The 26,544-nt window shown below is 42.8% G+C and overlaps 1 protein-coding gene across 13 annotated transcripts in view; it reads right to left on the minus strand.

Moving 5' to 3' along the window:
* Positions 1 to 26,544, minus strand: part of syngap1b (synaptic Ras GTPase activating protein 1b) — a 180,699-nt gene that overhangs the window by 126,206 nt on the left and 27,949 nt on the right. For all 13 annotated transcript variants that reach the window (XM_065958271.1, XM_065958263.1, XM_065958261.1 and 10 more), the window contains exon 2: positions 2,404 to 2,777. In XM_065958271.1, the coding sequence (XP_065814343.1) occupies positions 2,404 to 2,777 (374 nt within the window). The remainder of the gene's footprint in view (positions 1 to 2,403; positions 2,778 to 26,544) is intronic.

Here is a 26,544-nt window from a genome sequence, read left to right on the forward strand (position 1 = left end):
CTTTGCCCATTTTTGATCTATTGATTTTATATACTTTATCTGGTTTTACACTCTGTTATTTTAGAGACATGCTTCTCACACACATGCACAAACAGGGCCTGTGGACATTAGTGGAGAGATGTCAGTGTGTGGCTTCTACAAACTGCTACACAGCACACCAGAGCGGTAGGGCAGTGGTGTCCAAACTTTTTTTCTTGCGGGCCAAAATTGTCGTGTTACAATCGCTCGCAGGCCACAGGTTTTGTTTTTTAAAATATAGTTGAAAAAATAGTAAGGCTTTGTAGATAAAGAAACCCTTTAATAAAAGGAAATCAAATATTTACATTTCTTCGTTCTACTTTATTTGTTTGTTTTTTTCTCAGAATCAAGCCTGTAACGTGGTTCATTTTTTTGGAAAAGCTTTCTGCATTTAGCTCAGGTCATTAAATGGTGAAACAACAGTCCGCTTGTTTGCAAAAACTTTGCATACGTTTTTTTTCATAGTTTACCAAAAAATGTGGAAAATAGTAAAAGCTGCAGATTTAAAAAAAAAAACAACAACATACATGTTACTGAACATTTTCTATTGTAGGAATATTGTCCAGCCCTTGTTAACATGAAAAAGAAAAATAAGATAATGTGCCAATCTTAATCGAGGCCTCGGGCCAAAATCTTCCGATTCTTCATTTGAAGTCATGGGCCGCAAAAAATCCCCTCAAGGGCCGCAAATGGCCCTTGGGCCGCACTTTGGACACCCCTGTGGTAGGGGGTCTGGTGCCTTGCTCAAGGGCACCTCGGCATAGCTCGGCACCTCTCCAGCTACCAGACCAACTTCCATATTATAGTCCGCATTGGGACTTGAACCTTCCGGTTCCCAACCAAAGTCCCTACAGACTGAGCTACACTATAAGAATTCTGATAATCAACTGAGATTTAAAAAACAATTGATGAAGAGCTCCCTCTCTAAACTGTAATATTCTGCAGGTTTAACAGGAGCAGATCACAGTTTGAGTGTGAAGCTCGCCAGCTGTTAATGTGTTAAAACAACTCAAACACAAAGAACAGTAAAGCTTCGTCATTGCTGTAAACAATGCTGCTGTCAGTCCAAACATTGCCACGCATTTATGACAGGATTACATTTTCTATTTGGTAAGAAAATTAGATTTATAATGGGATGTTAATAGCTGATTGATTATATTAAATAACCTTGATTTCTAAAATGTTTCTTTCCTATTAATCTTTTTTTTTCTTTCCCTTGTTCTTCTTTTCAGTTTCTTTCTCTATTTTCTCTTTTCGCTCTCTCTCTTTTTTAAATTCTCATCATAGAGCTCTTATTTATGACATGCATCCTGTCAGTTGTACGGTGATTACCTCTCTCATGTTTTGTATCAATGTGTACTCAAACGTCAAAAGTTATAAACAGTAAGATTTACAAACTGAGAAATAACTTTTATCTGCCGGATGTGTTTCAGGAGTTATCATGTATATGATTATAAACATTATGATAGCTGAGTGCACTGCCCTCAAGTGGCAAAAAGATCTTATTGATCAAGTGAAGTTGTATTAAAGACTTTGTTTTAAAGGTATTCAAATCTGCTGTCGAAACCAAACTCTAGTTTTAATAATACACTCGACAAACTGTCCAGGAGATGTGCTTACACTGTTCAAAAATGACGTTGGCTTTAATAAAAGTACATGGTAAATGGGCTGACCTTGTAAAGCGCTCTTCTAGTCTTCTGACTACTCAAAGTACTTTGTCACCTCATGTCACATCTATACAGTCACACTGATGGTCGAGGCTGCTTTGTAAAGTGACCATCAGAAGTAACTAACCCCATTCATACACATTCATACGAAGCAGCAATAGGCAATTGGTCCAGAAGCGGACCTCAGCTCATGCTTTGAGTGTGGGCTCGTGCACACAAGGTGTAGAGAATGAGCGGTTAGAAAAGGAGGCGTGATTGGTTCATCAGATTGGTACCTCGTGTCAGACATTGGTTGAAGTTTTTACAGACTTACAACTGATACAGATCGACAGATTTTCTTTGTTCCTTTTTCAGAGAACATGAGTTATTCATTTCTGTCAGGACCTAAAGACAACTTCAACCCAAATCTTAAAAAGTGTATCTGGAGAAAATTACCATCCCTGCCTTTAAATGTGTCACTTAAAAGTTGCTGTTGGTGTCAGATTATTTTTTAACATGATGGCGATGAATGCTGGTTGGAGGGCCAAAGCCGGGCCAAAACAGACTCTAGAATGGCCACTGTCTCCTCAACAGCATCATGTGCTGTTGCACTTAGTGACCTTCAGTGGGCACCAAAGTGCACCAAACAACATTCCTACATATTGTTGCTTTAACTGATCATAAAGCCCCTTATTGTGTGGATTAATGTGACTGTAGTCCAGTGTGGTGAGTAAAATACCTCCTCCTGGTCCAACATGTAGATCGGATTTCCGGAGTTCACACGGAGACCAGGGTTCCAATGATCTTGGTGGGGTGGACGGTCGTGTGGGGGGCGGTCGTAGATGGGGCGATCGTGCGAGGGATGGATGTAGGAAAGGCGGTCGAAGGAGGGACGGTCGTAGCTGGGGCGGTCGTAGGCAGGACGGTCGAAGGATGGACGGTCGAAAGAGGGCCGGTCGTAGGAGGGGCGGTCGTAGGAGGGTCGGTCGTAGGAGGGGCGGTTGTAGGAGGGACGGTCTTGAGCTGGACGGTCGTAAGCGGGAGCGTGGAAGGAGTGGGCGTGGGAGCGAGGATGGTGATGATGATAGGAGGGGGGGACGGCACACCTTGCATCTGGACAGGAGAGAAGGAGGAGAAAGGGGTCGGGGGAGGAAGGGGGGGAGAAAGGAGAGAGAGGGAGGAAAGAGAAGGTCAGTTAGGATCATCGGTGAGAGTGCTGTGAGGCTGTGACATCCATCTGTCCTCAGAGAATCAGAGACAGGTGTCTTTACAGTGTTTGTGATAGGTCTGCAAGACCACAAGAACATCCTGCTATAAAGTGTGATGTTACAATAACAAAATAAACATTCAAATATTTACAAAGAGCCTGTTCAGAAAGAAGACAAAAACAACGACACGACCAAACAGACCACAAAAACGACAATATTTCAAAAGCAAAGCAGCGAGCATTGACCGCATATTTATTAATATCAAACAATTAATTCAACCCGTGTGACTTTGTGTGAATCTGATATGGGGGGGAGGGGAATGCTTGTACAGTTGAATCTGTTTTATGGGGGGGGGGGGGGGGGGGATTCCTTTGACTATTTCTGTTTTGTGTATCTCTGTTGGTAAATGGTAAATGGACTTGAGCTTGTATAGCACTTTTCTAGTCTTCTGACGACTCAAAACGCTTTTACACCACAGGTCACACCTACACATTCACACACTGATGGTAGAGGCTGCTCTGTAAAGTGATCATCAGAAGTAACTAACACCATTCATACACATTCATGCAGCGCTGACAGCGGGAGCAACTTGGGGTTCAGACATGTGGCTGCAGGAGCTGGGGATCAAACCCCAAACCTTCAGATTGAGAGATAAAAATATCTAAGGGTATCCAAAAAAAACTCAGTACAAGCCACCAAAGAGCCAAAACATCCATTGGAATAATTGGAGTAAAAGGTATCGGAGCATGAACAAAGTGATATGCTCTAGTCCTTTTCAAATTTTAAGATTTCAGATTTTTTTAATCTCCAAAACCTACAGAGTTTAAACACCTCCAACGAGTTCCTGTTCCCCGGATTTCCTATAATTATAACTAAATGTGGATAAAGCTTGATTACAGGCTATATCATATAAAGGAAAGTGAAGAATATGGGAATAATTTAAATGTAAAATATTTTAAAATTATAAACCACAATTCTATCTTTATAGTTAAATAAGTTTCTGTTGAGTCACTTTCTCATGTCCAGTGAGGTTTCACATTGGTGATTGAGGCTATGGCCCACTGAAGAAATCCCTTACATTTGCAGTATTCTTTTGTATTCCAGGAATGATGTCAAGTAGAGAATCCTACAAAAAGTCCCGAGCTGTGGGCATCGTCGAGCAGTGGTTGGTGCTAGGTTGAAGAAGTTTACTGTTTACTTCCTGTCCATGCTATGATGCAAGTACTGATATTATAATGGGCAAAGAAAACCAGTGAGACGAATGACTAAACATGCTGAAAGTTTAAAAAAAGTACACAACTTTTGTCTTTTTTTTACAAAGTGACGCAGAACAGTACTATGTGGTGTATGCGACTATATGTGTTAAGTTCAAATCTAAATGGAGGGAAGAAAAGTTTGAGGTTCAAATTGAGTCAGAAAAAAAAAACAACCAGCAAGGAATATGTTCATACTCTTTTTTCACTATGGGAATTTTTGGGCCGATATCATCAATATTATTGATCCCAATATATCTGTCCGATATCTTTCTTAGATCTATCTGAAGACTTGTGTAAAAGGTGTAGAATATAATGAAGGCAAGTTGGCTACTCAACAGGAAAGTAACTGTGCATGTGCAATGCTAGAGAAATACAATGAAATCAAATGAAATGCTATTTGATGGGTGAATAAATCTAGTAATGTCGGTGTGTGTGTGCGATAAAAATTTGCCGATACCGATAGAGACTTGATGGGCTAATATCGACTGATATTATCAACTGGCAGATGAATCATTCGGGCTCTAGTTAAAAGATGCTTAGTTAGTTTCTTAGAATCTGTAATCTACTTTCTCCTTTTTTTGTAATGTAAGGGCGGTTAGCAAACAGCTTTCAGATGCATTACAGCCACGGTCTGGTGACAGTACCGCATTACAACTAGGCGCCTGGGAAAATAATGGAAACAAATATTTTAAAGATGAGATAATAGTTTCATGAACACCATTACTTATGATTACCCATCTCTAGCATCGTTACATTATCTCGAGTAGCGTTACGTCCTTACATGCAATTCTTGCTTTTTGCCACAGGTGCCACCAAAGAGAACAAAACTCAGACTCCGTTAGATCTCCGATGTAAGACCTCTAATTCACACTCTGAAGTCATTTTTGTAACTCTTCTATTATGGGTAAAATAGCATGACCCTCCTTAAAAACGAGTATTCAGCGGCCATTGATTGGTGCTCATCAAACGACCGCCCGTTGTGGGGCGCCGGTTTAGCTCCACCCCACGTTCAGAGGTTACAATCCTCATCGCACTGGTCGCAGGTTTGACTCATATCTTGATGCTGTTTGATTTGTGACAATCCTCCTCTCTCTCTCTCTCCCCTCGTTTCCTGTCTCTCTCTATCTATCCTGTCAAATGAAGGCCCCCAAAATAAAAACTTTTGAAAATGAGTGCCAGTTGTTGACTGTATCTGTTCCTGTTGTTTACTGCCTGTGGGTTTGTCTTCAGGTTTGCAAACTTTTGGATGCTCTCAGCTTCGAGGTAGGTAAGTGGGTCAGAATGTACCCCATAATATTAAAATAGGTAACAGAAGTTTCAAAATACTTACAGTTGAGGATCTCTCTAAGCTCCTTTTTAAATGGCATATTGTAGCTTAGTGGGTCATACTGTACCCCTGAATTATAGATTTGGTATCCGTTGTTAGTACTATAATTAAACCCTGACTTTACATCTTGTTGCCTTGTACCTACATACATGTATTTCATATGCACTTCAGTGGTACACAACAACAAGAAAGGGTCAATCAACGACGTACAAATTTGGCTTTAATCTAAGCATCTGTCTTTGCTCTTTTTAACTTCGATTCAATTCACACCAACAGGACAAGACAAACTACAAGTTGGGTGATTAGAGAAAAATCACTCAGATGAGGGAAGCAAAAAAGGAAAAAATAAAATGTGTTAAGCTCCCATCACTCTTATTCTTGACTCCTTTTGGCTTCATTTTTATGAAGATACACGACAGTGACTCTGCAAACTCACCCTTTGGATACGAAAAAATCTCGTCTCTATCTCTGTTAGTTTTAGAGTCACGGCTAAAAGTGATAATTGTCTAATTGAAGAAGTCCTAGATCCTGCTCACCGCCAAAATCTAATCATCTGTTCCTCGGCCCCGAGGCTGTCCTGTCCACCAAATTGAACAGAAATGTGTTCCGACGTTCCTGAGATATCCTGCTGACAGACAGAAACAGAAACTAATCTCCTCTGTGGGGGTACGAATTATCTTAGACGTTATCCCGCGATTGGAAGCATCATTTAAGAAGATGTGTGGGGGGGGGAAATGGAAATTATATCTAAGGGCTCTGCACCTCGGATAATTTAAGAAATTGATCCCACAGTATTGGAGACATTAATATTTTTTACTACCTTTTTTTCCCCAGGTAGTTTTTTTTTTTACTTCGTCGGAGGTGAAAAATGTGTGGCTAAGGACCTGAGGTAAATGAGGCCCTTTGTCTTCTCTCCGTCTGCTGCTGTCCAAGTTGTCTGAGCTTATTGCACCGTTTGAACTCGTGTTTTAACGTATTAAGAAATACACTTTAATAAAGGAATAATACTGTGTCTGTGCTTTGTCAGCATAAATGGATGGCTCACTTTTATCACCACATATTTTCACATGAGATGAATAAACTTGATTGATAATTTCTCGTAGCTTGAAGCAGTTTTTTTTTTGAGCTCAAAGGCAGGGTTGGTAATTTTCTCCAGAGACACTTTTTTAAGATATTGGTTGAAATTGTCTTTAGGTCCTGACAGACATTAATAACTCATGTTCTCTGAAAAAGGGAACAAAGAAAATCTGTCATCGGTAGCAGTTGTAAGCCTGTAAAAACCTCTGAATGAGACATGAGACGACGTCGTTTTCTAGACAATTTAAGCGATGAGCTGAAGTCCACTTCTGGAGCAACGGCACTCCAGGATGTAAGTGAGGGGGCGTGGCTTTAGAGGGAGCACAGAGGGGAGGGGGTGGGTGTAGACGAAGCACTGAGGGGATGCTAATTTCAATTATCTCTTTTTCGTCAATATGTATTACTTTTCCACAAAGCAAAAGGAAACTCTGAGCGAGTCTTCAGATTACAACGATGAGCATTTCTTTAGTTTTCAGCTACAGAGACGAAAGCAGACGTCTTGAGGCATCTCTCATGCTTCATCCCGCCTGATGCTGCGATTCAAAGACTTTCCACTCAGTCAAGTGGAAACGCTGGGAACAAGTAAACCACAACACACTGTCTTCAGACATTGCCAACGGGCTGAATCAATTGTAATTTATTACAACTGCTCCATATCAACAATAAAAAGACAATATCAACCCTCAAAGGCGAAGCAACACTCCACAAGCATTGTGATTACATGCTCTGGTTCATACAAGAAGGTACATGAACTAATGCACACTGAAAAGTGGGATTATATGTGATGACAATTTCCAAGCAAGCAGTCCGAGTACAATTTCTAACATGCAGTTTGTAAACGCAGAAGTCGCTTGGATGTGTGCTCACTATTTGGCACTTATTCACTCAAATCATGGAGCTCTGTCCTTACACCCTGTGCTGCATTACTGGCCTGGAGCGTCACATTCGCTGCCCAAAGATTGACCCCAGAAAAAGTCTGGAAAAAAGTCAGAAAAATCCTGCAGGATATCTGAAAATAAATAATGAGTAAAAAGAAAGCACACCCGACAGTAAACACAATTTCAGGTGCACGACTGCAACAAGACTAAAAAGAGACAGAAAAGTCAGCACACCAAATGTCCTTTAGGTTTCTTTTATCTGAGTAAGAGCAGCAAAACAACAACGGACGCGTTTCAGCACTAGGCTACGCTGATGAAGGTCTAGTGCTGAAACGCGTCCGTTGTTGTTTTGCTGCTCTTACCCAGAGATTAAAAATGTAGGATGAATGTAAACTCTCTGAAAATGGTGTCAGTTTCACCTCTTATCATGCTTCATCTCTTAACTTCTTTTCACCGCTGTGCCACATTATCCTGTTATCTTCTTCTTCTTTTATCTCGCTGTTTACTTCTTCTTCAGCAAGCTAACTTCTGTTATGTCCACGTTATTCATGCCGCAAGAGCCACCGATATGACTCAAGAAGTAGTGACGCAGGGAGTCAAATCTGTCTAGATTGGCACCAGAGATTCAATACTTGTATCCTACATAATAAGAGTTGCCTGTACTTTAAGACACAGAAAAGTCAGCGCACTAAATGTCCTTTAAGTTTCCCTTATCTTCAGTTAATCAGACATGGCGATTTTATCATCATTTATCGCAGAATCACAAGTATCGAGATATCATATTATTAATGCCACATTTGCCACTGGGGGTCCAGAATTACTCCGGTGTTTTATAGCCCTTTTACAAAACTGAGACTTTCAGAAACTCTGCTGAACTCATTTCTGTTCGCAAACTCAGCTGTTGTGTTCAAGTTTCTCTCCTCAGAAACCCACAATGGCTTGCTGATTCGGTCTTATCAGTCAGCCTTGATTTGCAGCTGTAAACTTGCTGAGATGAGATGAGATGAGATTCAACTTTATTGTCATTACACATATACAGGTATAGAGTAACGAAATGAGGTTTGGCATCTCACCAGAAGTGCAAATAAGCAGAAAGTGCAAGAGTCTGTGCTATGTACAGTAATTGAGTGCAAGAGTCTGTGCTATGTACAGTAATTCTGTGCTATGTACAGTAATTGCAAAATTTACAGATATAGCCAAAAAAAAGTGAATTATGAGGTATATCTGGATGGCTGGCTTAATGGGATGCAATAAAAATAAATAAATGCTATAAATAAGTAATGCTACAAAATAAGTGTGTTCTTAGGATTGTAATATACAGATTAAGATGCATTGAGCATCTATACTAATAATATACAGATTAAGATGCAGTGAGCATGCTATACTAATAATGTACAGATTAAGATGCAGTGAGCACGCTATACTAATAATATACAGAATAAGATGCAGTGAGCATGCTATACTAATAATTTACAGATTAAGATGCAGTGAGCATGTTATACAGTTTACAGATAATTTACAGAATATGAACGTACTATAATACAATAATACAGATGGATGAGAGATGTGTGTGTGTGACCAGGAGGAGAGGTGGGGGGATGATGGGTGTGAGGTGATATGGAGGGGAAAGGGGGGTCAGCAGGGTGCGGAGAGAGAGAGGGAGAGAGAGAGAGAGAGACAGAATACAGAGTTCGAATACAGGGAGAGAGAGAGACAGAATACAGAGTTCGGGGAGTGAGGTGATATGGAGGGGAAAGGGGGGTCAGCAGGGTGCGGAGAGAGAGAGGGAGAGATAGAGAGAGACAGAGTTCAGAGTTCGGGGGGTAGAGTTCAGTAGAGAAACAGCTCTTGGGAAAAAGCTGTTTCTCAGTCTGTTGGTTCTGGTCCGGAGGCTTCTGAAGCGCCTGCCGGAGGGCAGGAGGGTAAACAGTCTGTGGGCAGGGTGGGAGGAGTCTTTAAGAATGCCGTGAGCTCGCCGCAGACAGCGTGTTCTTTGGACATCCTCAATGGCCGGAAGTGGACACCTTGTGATGCGCTGGGCGGTTTTTACCACCCGCTGTAGCGCCTTACGGTCTGCGACAGAGCAGTTTCCGTACCAGACTGAGACACTGCTGGTCAGGATGCTCTCGATCACACAGCGGTAGAAGTTCATCAGTACAGCTGAAGACAGGTGGTGTCTCTTCAGTGTCCTCAGGAAAAAGAGGCGTTGATGAGCCTTCTTAACCAGACTGGAGGTGTTAGTGGACCAGGAGAGGTCCTCTGTGATGTGGGTTCCCAGGAACTTGAAGCTGGAGACACGTTCAACAGCCATCCCGTTGATGTGAATGGGGTTGTGCGTGCTTCCTCTTTCTCTCCTGAAGTCCACGATGATCTCCTTCGTCTTGCTGGTGTTGAGGAGCAGGTTGTTGTCAGCACACCAGGCGGCCAGATGCTGTACCTCCTCCCTGTAGGCCGTGTCATCGTTGTTGCTGATGAGGCCAATCACCGCTGTATCGTCTGCAAACTTGATGATGGTGTTGGATCCATGTACAGGTCTGCAGTCGTGGGTGAAGAGGGAGTAGAGGAATGGACTCAGCACACAGCCCTGTGGTACGCCTGTGTTGAGTGTGATGGTGGTGGAGCAGGTGTGTCCTGACCTAACATACTGGGGTCTGTTGGTCAGAAAGTCCATTATCCAGTGACGGAGGGAGGTGTTGAAGCCCAGGTCTCCGAGTTTAGTGTTTAACTTGGAGGGGATGACAGAGTTGAATGCTGAGCTAAAATCAACAAACAGCATTCGTGCGTATGTGTTGTTATTGTCCAGATGAGTGAGCACAGAGTGCAGCGCAGTGGAGACTGCATCCTCTGTACTCCTATTGCTGCGGTAGGCAAACTGGAATGGGTCCAGTGTGGGTGGGAGGCAGTTTTTCAGGTGTGCTAGGACCAGTCGCTCAAAGCACTTCATTATGATGGGTGTGAGTGCCACAGGGCGGTAGTCGTTCAGGCCTGTCGGGCTGGAGTGTTTCGGCACTGGGACAATGGAGGTGGCTTTGAAGCATGCTGGCACAGCTGCTTGGGCGAGGGACAGGTTGAAGATGTCCGTGAAAACCCCAGTGAGCTGCTCCGCACATGCTCTAAGCACACGCCCGGGGGTGCCGTCTGGACCAGCAGCCTTTCGAGCGTTGATCCGGCTCAGTGCAGCGTGGACGTCTGTAGAGGTGAGTGAGAGGGGCTGGTTGTCTGCAGGAGGTCTGGTCGTGGTCTGTGTCTCTCTGTTGTCTCTATCGAAACGAGCATAAAAGTGATTTAGCTCGTTCAGGAAGGAGACATCTGTGGTTATCGGGGTGGAGTTTCTGGGTTTATAGTCACTGATGGCCTGGATGCCCTGCCACATGCGTCTGGGGTCGGAGTTGGAGAAGTGTTCCTCTACCTTCAGCTTGTAGCAGTGCTTGGCCTTGATGATGCCCCTCCTCAGGTTTGCCCTGGATACGCTGTAGGCCATTGCATCATCTGATCTGTAGGCGGTGTTGCGGGCCTTCAGCAGGAGACGCACCTCCTTGTTCATCCATGGCTTCTGATTTGGGTACGTGGTGATCTGCTTCCATGTTGTAACACTGTCGATGGTGGTGTTGATATAATCCAGCACAGAAGAAGTGTAGGTGTCAATGTCTGTGTGAGAGCCCAAGGTAGCCTGAGAAGCAAACATACTCCAGTCTGTGTGATGGAACTTGTCCTGAAGTACAGAGTCTGTCCCCGCTGGCCACACTTTAATCGTTGTTACTGATGGCTTCACACGTTGGATGAGTGGGGAGTACTTGGGGATGAGGAACAAAGAAAGATGGTCTGACTGTCCCAGGTGGGGGAGGGGGGTCGTGGTGTAGGCTCCTGCGATGTTTGTGTAAACATGGTCCAGAGTTTTGTTTCCTCTTGTATTGCAGGAAACATGCTGGTGAAATTTAGGGAGCACTGTCTTTAAGTTTGAGTGATTAAAATCACCTGCAACTATAAATGCAGCCTCCGGGTGAGCAGTCTGTTGTTTACTGATAGCGGTGTAAAGTTCCTTCATGGCAGCTTTAGCATCGGCATCAGGGGGGATGTAGGCTGCAGTTACAATAGTGGAGCTGAGCTCCCTTGGCTGATAGAAAGGTCTACATTTAACCATGAGAAACTCAATGTTAGCTGAGCAGTGTCTCCCAATAATGACAGAGTCTGTACACCAAGCTTTGTTAATATAAATGCACAGCCCTCCTCCTCTGGTCTTACCGGAGTCCTCTGCTATTCTGTCTGCTCGGTGTGTGTGGCGACCGGCTAGCTTGATAGCATCGTCCGGTACTCCGTTGTTTAGCCATGTTTCCGTGAATATCATGACATTACAGTCCATAATTCTCTTGCTGTGGATGATGCGAAGTCGTAACTCGTCCATTTTGTTCACCAAAGACCGCACATTAGCGAGGAAAATGCTGGGTAACGGGAGACGGTGCGGTGTTAGCTTTAGCTTAGCCCTTATACCTCCGCGCTTCCCCCGCCTTTGTTTACGGTCTCGACGCCGCCTGCGAGCACTTCCGCCCGGCCGGGTAGAGTGCGTAGCCTCGGGTGTTTTGGCGATCTCAGGGATGAGTCGAAGATCGTTGATTAAATCGTCAGGGAGGTGTATTCCGATATCCAAAAGTTCCTGTCGGGTGTAGGATGTTAAGGCGAGGCTGTTCCGTGCGAACAGACCCGAAATTAACAATAAAATTACTGCAAAATTGCAAATCTGAGAGAGACGCTGGGCCTCGCGATGCGCTCGCGCCGCCATCTAACCAAACCGCTTTAGCGATTTCTGTGCCCAGAGATTTATCAGCTATGTTCTGAGAGCAGATAGTTTGGGGTGAAAGAACCAATTCTTATTTTTGTATTTGCCTGTTTACACCAGCGACCACATGCAGTCTGCCTGATTGTTTGGGTTTGGCAGACATAGGGGAAGTAAAGAGACTCTGTTTTGATGGATGGAGAAGGGTTTGACATGATACCCGAATTTTAGACTTCAGCAAAACTTGTAACTATTTTTAGACCGATGCTTTTCGGTTTGCGACATTGATCAGGGTCATCCATGCACCTTGGCAGATGGTGAAGTTGTGCCAGAAAACCCTCCTAAACTTCATGACCACACTCGTAAAAAAATAAAACAATATCAATACCTCTTTCCATACCATTGCAACAAAAGTATAAGTCCTACTGTAGGCACCAAATTTTTGATCATTTCTTTGTTGATACTAAAAATTCAAGCTAATTCCTGCACGTTGGCAACATTTTGGTAACAAAATGGATTTCTGCAATCTAGCTAGTGTCTCTTCCTCTGCTCTCTGTCCATTGGTAAGCTATAAATATAACTTCCATCTTTGTTAGATGCCAAAAGGACTTGGGGAATGTCAGTATGTGTTGGCCTGTGAGTTTGGATGGACAGCGATTGCTCTCTTTCTTTCACTCGCAGCAGCTTTGAGTTAACAAGTATGACTTAAGCTTCCATTCTTTTGGGGTAAACTGATCAATAATAAAAAATATTGATAATGATCATTTATAAAGCACCTTCAAAAAGAAGGTTTTTAACAAAGTGCTTTGACGGGCAAAAGCAATGGCAGACCCCCTCAAAAAAACACAGAGCAGTCATTAAAATTAGATTGTTGAGAAGTATCCAAGTACAGAAAGTTTTGACAACCTCAGTTGGAGATCATTTTTGTTACAAATGGCAGATTTAAAGAAAAAAGTGCGGACATATGTGCAATCAGGGCAAACACACCTCGAGTGGAATTTGATACACACAAGTCTCTTTACTGTTTTTATTTTCTAAATCTGACTCATTCAGCCTCTAAAGCGTAGTATAAATGTGTTTCTGTAAATAAATCCCCGGGTTAACAAGTTGAGATCGACTGCAGCAGTGTGTGAGTAAGTCAAAGTTACATCCCCACAGGGGGTCACACCTCCTGCACCAATGAAAGCCAAATTCACACCAACAACATCTGCAGGCTGTACTACAAGGCCAGAACACACACACTCACACACACACACACACACACACACACACACACACACACACACACACACACACACACACACACACACACACACACACACACACACACACACTGTTTTCAACAGCCAAACACACTCTCAGACACAAGAGATTTATTGAGCCAATAGAAACACAGCACATACACACCAGTAGATCCAAGCTGTTGCCTCCAGTTGAATCCAAGCGCTGTGACCGCTGACCTTTGATGTTCATCATCTGACTGACTGACTCTCTCCTCTTGAGAGGAGGCCACAAACAGTAACCTTTGGCCCACAATGCCACACTCCAGCATGTCACAACCCATTAGTTCACTGCCCCGTCACTCGTCTTTTGACAGGAGAGGAGTTGACGTCTGCTGTGCCGGGGCCAGAGCAGAAAATCTGCAACAGGCAATCATCTAATTGTCGCGAAATAACAACTGAGATGACCCTTAAAGTTCCAGTTTGAATTATGAATCAAGCTGCTGAAATACAGATGAGCTCCTGAACAAGCAGAGCTAATACATATGCAGCAAAGGAGTGAAGCATGAAGAGCTTCATTAAGACACATTTCTAAATGAGTCGAAACATGGTCATCATTAAATGGTCCTTCTGGTCTACACCTACAGAAGGCCGGAAGATGAGGTTCTTAAAAACACCTCCACAGTGACAGGCAGCCAGCCTTTGTCATTACAGCTGGGTAATGTCTAGATCATCACAATTCAATTTACATTATCCCGACTCCATATCAATTCTATTTGATATTGATGAATATGCTTAGATATTGATTCAATAATAGGCCTATAGATGACAGACATACCCAGATAACTCATTCCAGTTCCTTCTGATGTTTGCTAAACAATAATGTGTGTGTGCATAATTCGATTGGTTTAAAAACATAACTTGATCATTTAGTCAAGTGGGGCCTCTGTACAACGCAAATCACAGTACGTAGGCACCCACAGTGCCCCCACAGGAGTGGGGTTTCATTACAACCAAAATCATCAATTTCATGTTTTTCTGAATCGATATTGAATTGGGACTTTAAATTTTTAAAAAAAAAAACTTTTAAAACACACGTGAACATCATATCAGTTCAACACAAGGAAATCATTTTACATAGGAATATGACTCGAGAGTAAATAATTGGGTTATATTTAAAACCTTTTACGCATTCTTGTACTGCATGGACACTCGCAAATAATTTGTGATACGTATAAACTGTTTCTTGCTGTCCACAAAGAGTTGAATTCTGAGCAGGAACATACTCCACATCTTCATTTTGTTTGTACACTGTTTCCCTAAACCTCTCCAACACACTAAAGTCAGGAGATCGACTTAACAACTTGAGACGTGACCGTCCACTGGACAAATGAATGCATCATTAGCCGCAAGAGGCAGTGACCAATATTTTAGCCTCTAATGTGGCTGAGGTTTCTACTGCTGCACGTTTGTCCTTATAGGGTCAAAATAGCAACTGCAAACGTGAGATTAGAGTTAAGAGCGATATCTTTTTTATCAAGGGTACAAGTATCTAGTTTACAGACAGCTAAAATCGATCATTAAAAGCTCACATCATCTTGAACTTAGTGTCCAACAATTTCAATTTTTACATCACTTATTGTAACTTTTTTTTTTTTTTTTTTTTACTTTTTAAGAAGAAGAAGAAGAAAAAGAAGAAGACTTGCAACAGCGACCCTCTGGTTCCCAAGACAAGTTCCTATGGACTGAGCTACTGCCGCCCCAATTTTGAATTGATATGATGAAAGACAACACGTCTGCACATCAGGGTGCTCCCCTCTTAAACTTTTCATCCAGACCTCGGCCCTGCATGCAACTCCTTCTTAGTGCGACAAGACCCACTCCACTTCACGTCGGGGTCCTGCTCACCCTGTTGGTGTTCCACTCTGCGATAACAACCTGCTCACTATACATGGTCTTTACTTAACGCTCTTTGAACACCCCAACAGGCTACCTTCAGGGCCCTTCAATCACACAGATAGACGATGTTATGGGATAAAACGTGAACTCTCTCTGACGGTGGGATGACTCTTACTCCTCTGAACGCCGAGCGTGAGTCCAGTCACAAAAAGTTGCACAAAGATACATCATGTTACTTTGTTTATGAACAAAGTAAAATGATGTAATATGAATCATTGGGGTGGACAGACACTCGAGGCCATGAATATGGGCCACTGTGATGAGGTTGCATTAGAGGGTCACGATAGCCCCGGCTGAGCCTTTGTGTTTGCACAGTGTTTAAAAATGCAAGCGGCATGAGAGGAAGAAAGAGAGAAAGAGATGGTCCACAGGGGAAGATTGAAAAATGTAAGAAAAAGAAAAAATCTCTAAAACAACTAAAAGTTAATAATTTATGTACGGAAGTTTTCACAGCTGGCATTATTGATTTCTGTCTTTTGTATTAATTTTTTTTTTACCTGTAGAAGAGTTTAATCCAGGGGCTTTATTGATCGATTATTAATCGATCGTTTTGGTCTGTAACACATCAGATATCCTCCACAACTCCCTCCGGCTCAAGGTGACATCAAAAACTGTCTTTTTGTTCAGTCAACAGAGAAAGACCAAGGATAGCAACAAAGTCTCTCATTTGCGAATATGAAACCACCTAAAGTTTTATTCTGAGTGTTTTCTCACATTTAGACTAGCTGGTTAGTCTGAATTCACATTTCTGTTTCACCATCAAGGAAGTTAGTCGCTGGAACATCCCTAATAAAGACCGCCTCCTCCATGTAAACAGATGGGACATCGGTCACATGAAAACATCAGATTACACGTCAAATACATTTTGAGTACAACAATCTTTATGTCTCTTCTTCATTTGGAAAATCAAATGAACACTGACTTATTTCTATCTTATTTAAAAACTCTGCAGTGAGGGCCGCTGGTTAGTGCGCGCGCACCCATGTACAGAGGCTGTAGTCCTCCAAGCAGGCGGCCCAGGTTTGAATCCGACCTGTGGCTCCTTTCCCGCATGTCATTCCTCTCTCGCTCTCCCTGATTTCCGACTATATCCGCTGTCCTATCTCTCCATGAAAAGGCACAAAAAGCCCAAAAATTAAAAAAATAAATCAATAAAAACTCTGCAGTGATAATTCAGTGGAGCCCAACGTTACAGCCTAATTATTTCACTCATACATCTCTAAAGTTGGTCACATCTTGTTTAATTCACAAAAAAAAAACACCTTGAACCATATTGTGAGGTATTGTGATATATTGTCAAGAATGAGACTGAAAATGGATGTCTCATTAAAACTTTTTTCACGAGCGCGCTGAAAGAGCTGAAGAGGCATTTTAAAGGAACAAGGCTTCACACTCTATTAATATGCTCCGAGCTGTTTCGCTGCACAGTGGGTTGTTGGGTAATTTTATCTTCAAAAGGCTACATGGAGAAATATTTTTGTTGCAAAGGGAAATAGTAAAAAAAATTTACAGCTGGCATCAAACAAAACTAAAATGATTTCCCCAGCTGTTAGCATCACCTCCTTGTTTTTATGATGCGTATAGGACAGTCAATTATGGGGATCCATCACTTTTTTACTCATTACGCCTTTTTCCTCATGCATTGATCTTCGTCTTAGACGGGTGTGTGTGGATTTAATATCCAACCACATTAAGTGAAGTATTACCTCGTGGTGACGATCACAGGGTTTTGGAGACTTAAAGCACTAGGGGGCTTCTTCTCCCTTTCTCCCAAAAAGCACCTCAGCCCCTAAATCCAAACTTTGCAGCCGTTAAGAGCGAAGTCATGATGCTGAGATATTCACTGGAGGATGGCAGTGTGAGTCATCCTCTACCCAATCTGCACTACTCTACTGTAGGCCTCTCCACCCCCGAGGCTTCCTATTAAGGGCCTGTGAAGCGCAGTGGACGGAATTTCAATGAGCGGACTCATTCTTCCATCCGTCCGTACGTACGTCCATACAAACATACAGGGGGCACGTACACTGTAAACATTTGGCACAAGCAGAAATGCTGAGATGCCTCTTTTCTCCGCTCGTCTTCACTTTGTCTTTCATTCACTCTCTGTACTTTCCTCGCTCTGCCTTTGTTCACCTCTCTCTCTCTCTCTCTCTCTCTCTTTCTCTCTCTCTCTCTCCCCTCAGTGGGCTCTTTTTCCTTTTTCTGCCATCCTTAGCAGTTTATAAAGAAGAGCGCCATGCACCAATCGGATGACTGGTCAGCCTTAGTCAACGTTGTCATTACCGGAACCCAACAGGCCTAATGTTGATTTACACACATCGCTGAGCTCCAAAACAGTGCTAAAAATAAAGCTTGCAATATCCGCGGGTCGCCCGGGGCAGATAATGTACTCCTGCAAGCATGGCCAACCAAAACCATCTTACTTTCTAGGCAAGAGAGCTCCACACACAGTGCTCATGTCAGTACCATGACCTCAGATGAACCTGCATCACAGGGTACAGCTTTCAAACAGATCACTGGGAAAAACAGAAGACTGAAGACTGATGAAATGTTGAATGAAGGAGGAATACATGGATGACACTGAGATTAAATGCAAGGCTTCACTTTGACAAGCTGTGAGTGGAAGTGTAGCGTGTGTGTGTGTGTGTGTGTGCATGCGTGTGTGCAGTACAGTAGGCAGCTGTCAGTGCTGAGTCAAAGGGCTGATGTCAAGTGTCAGCAGCAGGGTCACAGAGGCCCAGAAGTACTAGCCTTCCTGCTGATCAAGCACATTGGTCGTGCCCTCAACTTCTGCTGCGAAGGAGAAACACCAGCTCATTAGGCTTGCATCCGTTTTTTGCCATATTAGAAGATTGGCATAAGCATGCAGAACAGGTAACAACAATAAAACTCTGATTCAAGAAATCTGGCTTTGCTTCGTCGAAAGGTAATCAGTGTAAATTTTTCTGCTCCAAAGCATAAATATGACTAAATATATCAGAGGGGGGTCGATAGGTTTGCCGATCAATACCAATTACTCAACGATTACCTCACAGGGTGCTGAGACCTCTGGCTTTGAACACTCAATATCCAGTCAGAGCCATTTGAAACGCTCACAATCTCACAAAAAAAAAGCTTCAAAAGTGAAGGACTACATGGTATAACAGCTATCACCCTGGACCTATTGTTCAGCATTTTTAAGGAGCAATCTGTAAGATATTAACTGAATTAAATAATAAAATGACCTCACTATATGATCAGACATTAAGGAAACATGCTATGTTGAAGTGCTGGCTTCTCTGACAACAATGCAGCAGCCAGTATGTCCTCCTTCTAACTTTAGATTCTGGTCCTGAATGCTCTGGATTTGTTTTGGACCAGAGAAGGTAGGCAGTTTTAAGGCACCCCCACACGGCCGTTTTGGACGCCCCTCGGTTTGCCAGATATGAAACCAGTTATCAGGTCAAACCAACAGGTGTTGCAGCGATGGGAGCGGGCAAGAGAACTGGTTCAGATAGAAGTGATTGTACCCGACCTAAAAAGCCTCTGCATGTTTCTAATAAGCTCCACGAGCAGAAACGTGCTCAAACTAGGATCAATATTGGAGATGCTTTTGAAAAATGGAGAGAGGTTAGAACGCAGAAAGGTTTACAGACCGATGCTGAGCCGATGGCTAAACACTGAAGCTTCAGTGTCCACCACATGGCAACCTGTGTGAGCATCGACTTTTAGGGAGGCGGGGGCGGGGGGAGACAGCGCTCTCTGTTTTAAATCTGGACTGTCGTACCAATTTCTAAACACTAGGTGTCAGAGTTACATATTGCTCCTTTAAGTCACAGCATTATAACCAAACTTTGCATCATGACACGCCATCAACGCTTGATCATTCTGCTGGATCTTCACTCCCATGCAGCATGTCTTGTGAAAATATGAATTTAGTTGTGCAGATTACAGGCTACCGTCATTCAGGAGTACTTGTGGAGTTGTTGGACTTAAGTAAATGTTTTATCCGTGTTTCTACACTTAAAGCTTACTGCTTCATGTCATTTGAATAATCACAGTTTTTTTAATGGCCCTAGTTTGGACTTTGACACATTCATTTCATGCTTAAACTGCTGTTACAATAGCTGTGGTTTAACTATTCATGATGATGGTTTGCATAACGCCTTTGCTTGTCTGTTTTACTACACAACAGCAAAACAGAATCTACTACAAATTAAATTAATAATGACACACTAAAATACACTCCGAGTTGTTGGCCCAGTAGATCTTTCTGCTGGAGGCCAAAGTCAGTCTGCAAATATGACGGGAGCTTTATCTATTTTTTAGAATCTGTATATTTCAGCTTTATGGGAGCACAATCCAGCTCTTTAACTGCCTTTAAACTGTAAAAAGAAATCTACAACCGGTTTGTAATACTCAGTGAATAAATGTACAGATTGTTTATGTCCTGAACAGCAGAATATGAACTCCCTGAATACAAAGTGACACTGTAGAGTGGGATGATCCAAAACAGATTAAAACGGATACTTGTCCTGCACAGGCCTGAAGGGAAAATGGTGTACACCTTCACATCTTTTTAAACTAAAGTCACTCACAACACTTTCAGCCCAAAAGCTAAGGTTTGAGGCCATGACTTTTCAGAAGTCAAGAGGGGAATCAACACATGTACAGACATGAAACATGTACAGTATTATTCTTGCAAACTTTTGAATTTAGTTTCAGCCTCGTACCTTATCATTTTTATCCACTGACTTAAATTTGCCATACTATGGTGTTAACTTCACACTTTACACAACAGAAAAGACACCCCTCTGTTTGCCAGGAAAATCGCAAAGCAACCAGCAAGAGAACTGGTTCAGACAGAAGTGATTGTAGCCGAACTAAAAAGCCTCTGCATGTTTCTAATAAGCTCCACGAGCAGAAACGTGCTCAAACTAGGATCAATATTGGAGATGCTTTTGAAAAAATGGAGAGAGGTTAGAACACAGAAAGGTTTACAGACCGATGCAGAGCTGGCTAAACACTGAAGCTTCAGTGTCCGCAACATTGCAACCTGCATGCACCTCAACTCTCTAGAGGGGGCAGGGGGAGACAGCTCTCTCTGAAATGTATTGAATTTGGACTGCAGTACTCATTTCAAACACTGGGTGTCAGAGTTACATATTTCCCCTTTAAACTTAATTCTGAACACCAAATTTCAGACAGACTATTGGCTGGTGAACAGCTAACAGTGAACAGTTGCATATATGCTAAATATATAGCAAGGCAACTGTTTGCTTAGGCGAAACATCATGAGGTGAAAATATGTTAAAACTTAGTTTGTTGATTGGTTCTTCTGCCACCAAGTGGTCAAAGCAAATAACAAATTCAATCGACCTGTATATGCTTCCCCTTTGCCTAAAAACCTTCCATCAGAAACCTTATAATGTACGCATCCTTCCTCCATGTTACACCTGCTTTCCACAATAAGCTCGCTATGGGGCTTCAAAGCTGTAAGGAACATTTTACTACATAATAACTGTAGCCATAAGTCTTTTACATCCACTGGAGTCAACGTCAATGTAAAGAAAATGTTAGAAAATGTACCTGTTTACGTTTGTCTGAGCTCAAAGCAAAGTGTATTTTGTGTCTTTAACGAGAGTAAAAGAAAACATGTTTATCGCTGCTGTTCTAAACCAGTCAAATCTCTGCTTGAATCCAAGCACAAGCTTTGATCTCTCTTTGAATTCACCCACTACAATGAATCCACTTCAACCATGAAGGAGAGATGTTTGAAGAGAAGAGGGAAGGATCGGGATAAAAGTGTGCGTGTGTACATGAGTGCATGTGTGAGAGACTGAGAAAAGGAGAGAGAGAGGGAGAAGTGGAGAGAGAGCGAGTATTCTCACCTATCAGATCATTCACCCAGCCCTCACGCGGCGCATCCCGGGTTCCCCATTGCTCACCCAAAGCGTCCACACGGCGTCACTGTTGCTGCGCTGCAAGCGCCTTGAATCCGCCCCCAACTCCACCACACAGGAAACAAGGTTACTGCCCAAGAGATGTCACTTCCGAAACACCCACTCCCGCTCGCTCGCTCGCGCTCGCTCCCTCACGCCCCCAGCCTATTGCCATGACAACCGAGAAAAGAATAGAATATAAGTGAGTGTTAAAGAGACAGAGGGATCAGAGAGACAGGGGGAAAGAGGGATGGAGAGAAGGGAGACGGAGAGAGGGGGAAGGACGGAGAGGAAATCTGGGGGAAGTGCGATGAAGACAGTGGTCAGAGGGAGAGAGAGAGAGAGAGAGAGAGAGAGGTGAATGAGTGGGCGGGGAAAGGATGGATGACAGAGGAGAGGGTGAGAGATTTAGGCAGAGAGAGAGAGAGAGAGAGAGAGAGAGAGAGAGAGAGAGAGAGAGAGAGAGAGAGAAGCATGTGGTGGGATGTGATCGGGGGAGAGAGGAGAGAGAGGTGAAGATGCTGTGGATGCCGTTAAGGAGAGGAGAGAGAAATGAAGTGATGAGAGAGAGAGAGAGAGAGAGAGAGAGAGAGAGAGAGAGAGAGGGAAAGAGGGAAGGAAGGGAGGAAGGAAGGAGGACACTTTTTTGGGAATAGGGAGCCCACATCTTGTTCCCATAGCAACACAGCCATCCATGAAATACTGACTTGTACCTCCCTCTCACTCTCTTACTCTCTCTGTTTCTGTCTCTCCCTCCCTCCCTCCCTCCCTCCCCCACTCCTTTCCTCTTTCTAACTATATATACACACGCATCGTGAGCGTAAGTTGGCATCGAGGACGGATGCAGTAATCCAAACGACGCAACATTGTCAAACACATCAATAGGTACCAAATATACCATCAATGTATCGCTCGGCAGGAAGTAATCTGTGTTTCTATACTCATGAGAAACAGATTACGGATAGGTTGAGAGCGTTTATGTCTGATTTAACTCAAAACTAACATGCTATATGTATTGTCTAAACCACAGTCCACGCTGGCTGTAAAGTGATCCAATCCCCCTGAGGCACAGAGTTTAAAGTCTGAGTTATGACAGTTTAAGCTTGTTCACTCATGTTGTTTAAGACAAAGTGTAACTTATTGTAAATGTTCAGACTCATCTGTTACAGAAGCGGTGATAAATCTTGTAAAATGGTAGAATGGAGCATATTAAAGAAATTCCAAACAAAGTTGTGCACACAAGATGATGGAAGTAGTTGTGTTTTTTTTATAAAACAGTGAAGTTCAAGTTATAATCCCAGGCATCCAGTCTCGACTTTGCACACCTGGCTAGGCGGAAAAAAAAAAACCCAGGTCATATCACATAGGTGGTTGTGGGAAAACTATTAAAAAAAAAGTCTGTCCCAAGTTTGAACATGTAAAAAGTTTTTTTTCGGGGAGAGGAGAATTCCCACTGTTCTATAATAATAATAAAAAACATCAAGTGGCAACCGTGGCTCAGTTAGTACAGTCAGTCGTCTCTCAACTGCAAGGTCGAGGGTTCGATCCCCAACTCCTGCAGCAACATGGCTGATGTGTCCTTGGGCAAGAGACTTAACCCTGAATTGCTCCCGCTGCTTCATCAGCGATGTATGAAAGTGTATGAATGAGATAAGTTGCTTCTGACGGTCACCCTATGTAGTGACCTCTGACATCAGTGTGTGAATGTGTAGGTGTGACCTGCAGTGTAAAAACACTTTGAGTAGTCAGAAGACGAGAAAAGACGTGCTATACAAGCTCAAGTCCATTTACCATGAAGTTATAAGGATTATTAACACCTTAAAGGAGATCTTTACTGGTCTGTCTTTGTACAGTTCTTGCAGTTCTTGAAGTGAATTGCTGAATAAAGGGGGAAAAGTTGTATAAAGGAATTTGAGGCTCCACAGGACATTAAGGGCGCACTCACACTATAGACAATCTGTACCGTGCCTAAGCACGCTTCACCTCTCAAGTCCAGTTCGTCTGACAAGTGCGAGTGCTCCGATCCGTGCTCAAGCTTCCTTGGCCCTGGCACGCTTAAACACGGTACAGTTCATGCACGAGCTTCAGTGCGGTACGGGACAACTTTGCTAATGTGAATGTGCCCCAAGTGTAGTCTGATAATTTAGTGTCAGCTGTGGCTTAAAGCTCCTGTGAGGAGTTTTTAGCTGGTGGGACTGAAAATGATATAAATGCCTCCTTATGACCTACAAGAGAGGAAGAAGACGAACAGCGAGAAAATGTATGATTTCAAAATTGTTTTTTTCTTTATTGATTTTTTTGTACTTGTAGAGGTTTATCTGGGGGCCACAGTCTGAGGGGAAAAGAGGGAATGTGGCACTGTGGAAAAAACATCATTTAAGGATATCAGCTTGATTTAGCTCATCAAGACTGCTCAATTCATTTCCAGGTGAACTTCAGAACTCATTTTTAACTTTACAAATTGAAATAATTTTACCCACAGTTAGTAGAGGAAACCTGGTAACTTTCTAGACTAACACTTGCCATGTGTGAAGTGTTGTAAGGTGGACCTTTAAAGAAGCTCTAGGCTGTAAATTGAAGCTCAGGATGTACGGACATGGTGTAGATGTCAAGCCGACCGCGAGATAAAAAACCAAAAAGCAATATTTCTGCAGGGGAGGAGGGGAGGGGATCGATGTGGTCATCATCCCTCCATGAATCCCAATGAAGTCCAACTTTCGACTCTAACTCCTGGCAGCCTCTCACTGAAACTCTCCCACCTCTTTCCCATCCATCTCTCCCCTCCTCCATCAGCCCATCTGTTTCCCAGCACCCCCCCCACCCCTCCCCCCCTCCCCATAACCCTTCGCTCTCTGGCTCCCTCATTCTGGATGTGGCCTACCCCCCTCCTGTAAACCTTTCATCTCTATCTTTCTGCCTTTTCCTTCCCCCCCTTTGTTTTCACACTGTCACTCTTACCCTCTTTCATCCTCGTTTTCCTCTATGTGGGATTAAAAAAAACAACTAAATTATCTGTCCTAGAATCACATTTTTACCATTCACCTCTCTCCCCTTTCCCTCTCACTCCTCCATCTTCTCTCACACTCCGTTATTCTATTTTTATTTCCAGGTCCCTGTGATGTTTCCTCTGCCTCTCCAAAACTAAATTCAAATGTAGCTACCTGACTTTTTTTACACCGCTTTTTCTTACAAAGCGGCTTAACACACGTCTTGATCTCTCTGCAAAATCTGAATTCTCACACAAACCCCCTTTTTAGACACACATGTAAGGATTAACAGATTGCTAATAATAACTGCACAATGAGAAATAAATACAAATGGATCCATCTGTTGGAGTTTTGTGTTAAGTCCTCTGGTGTTCGTCCATGTGCATCACTTGTGTGCAACGGAGACTGCGGCCAGTAGTAGCACAAACAGCCTCAAGATGTCCCTGTCATGCATTTGCATTAACTTGCATAAATCTGAATGCTACTCATTGGAGACCTTACATGACCTTACTGCATGCAACAAGGCTTCACATCATTTTTATATAACTCAACCGACTATAGCGTCGTCACTCACATCTTGCATTTTACCCCTTTAGCTTTTTAAATGTATTTTTTCTTTTTTCTTTTTCTGTCCTTTGAATGCATTTGATGCAACACCAATTGCCCTTCAGGGACAAATAAAGTTGAGTATTGATACTCAAATCAAACAATATCAATAACATGTTCTTATAGCAAACAAATAGAAATCCTAGGCACTGGATATTCGGTCATTTCTTGTTTTTAAATCATCAAAAAAGTGCAAGCAAACCCCTGCACATCGCCTAAATTGCAAAAATACTCTGGCAATGTTTCGGTATCAAAATGTTGCCGATGCATTTGTGCAATTTGGACCGTGTCACCTCCCCTGCTCCCTTTCTGTTTGTAAGAGACAAACTTAACTTTTGCATTCTTATGGAGGCGCCAAAAGGACTTGAGAAATGTCAGTCTGGATTTGAATGGACCACCGCTCCTCTCTCTTTTTCTCTCTCTCTCTCTCTCTCTCTCTTGCTCTCTCGCTCTCTCTCTCTCTCTCTCTCTCTCTCTCTCTCTCTCTCTCTCTCTCTCTCTCTCTCTCGAGGCAGCTTTTGTTCAAAATCATGACTGAAGATCCGTCACTTTTATTCTATCGATCATGTAAAAAAAAAAAAAAAAAAAGATTTTATCGTTACAAAACTCCCTGAATTGTAAAGCATGGAAGTACTCCTTCGTAAGTTGTCAAACTGTTGACAACTTTTGAAGGAGACCCTTTTACCACTTCATTTTTCCCACTGTGAGTTTCCCCCCCTGAGATTCTGAATGAACAGGGCACAACTTTAAGTAAACACAGATGAATGACGGGAACAGCCGGAGACCATTCAGGCTTTGGCCAAAAGCAAAGTTGCTTGTTATAGCTGTACAGTAGCCTTCTCTCACAATCTCTCTCTCTCTGCTGCTCTCAGTCTCCCACTCGCTTACACTCACTCCCACAACCCCTCATCCGCTCGCTCGCTCGCTCGCTCGATCGCACGCTCTTCCTCCCTCGCTCTCTGTCCATCTCTCCTTCACTTACCTAATGTCTTTTAACTAGAACTCTCCCATTATAGCAACGTCTCTATCAAAATGTCAAGTAAATCTTTTCATGCAAACCTTTTAAATGTCAAAGGTATAAAAAATGCAATGTATGTGTGCGTTTTAATCCTGCATTTTCTGACAAACAAGAGGGGGGGGGGGTATTCATATCTGTCCCTGTCGCCATTGTTGTCCCCGTCCAGGAAGGAAAGGTACATGACATACAAGACGATGCAGTTAGAGCTTATCATCCTAAATCAAAGTTAGCATCCCATTCATGGTTAGAAGCAGAAGATGTATCTGTGAGGTCACAGTGAGTAGGTAAGTATAAGACTTCAGAGTGCCCAGGCTGCCTTTGAGCGGTTGTGCACCTCCTACACTGAGCAACACATTGTGGGATGTTCATACCAAGTCTATGTCGTAATCGAGTCTAGAGCTGCCCCCTTAAAGACAATGATTCCAGCCCTCAGTTGAGAGCAGAGTATACTCGCAAATCTTTTTATTTGACAAACTGAGTCTCCAAATGACCCAAATGAGTGTTTCTTGAGACCAGGATTTATCCTTAAAGAGATCAGCGTTCTCACAATACCAGAATTTTTACTTTTAATACAATGCTAGTAAAAACGATATTGACATATTTTTCAATACCACAGCAACAAAAAAATAATAATTCTTAGGCTCCTAATATT

This window comes from Labrus bergylta, chromosome 8, assembly GCF_963930695.1.
Source record: "Labrus bergylta chromosome 8, fLabBer1.1, whole genome shotgun sequence".
Lineage (NCBI taxonomy): Eukaryota > Metazoa > Chordata > Actinopteri > Labriformes > Labridae > Labrus > Labrus bergylta.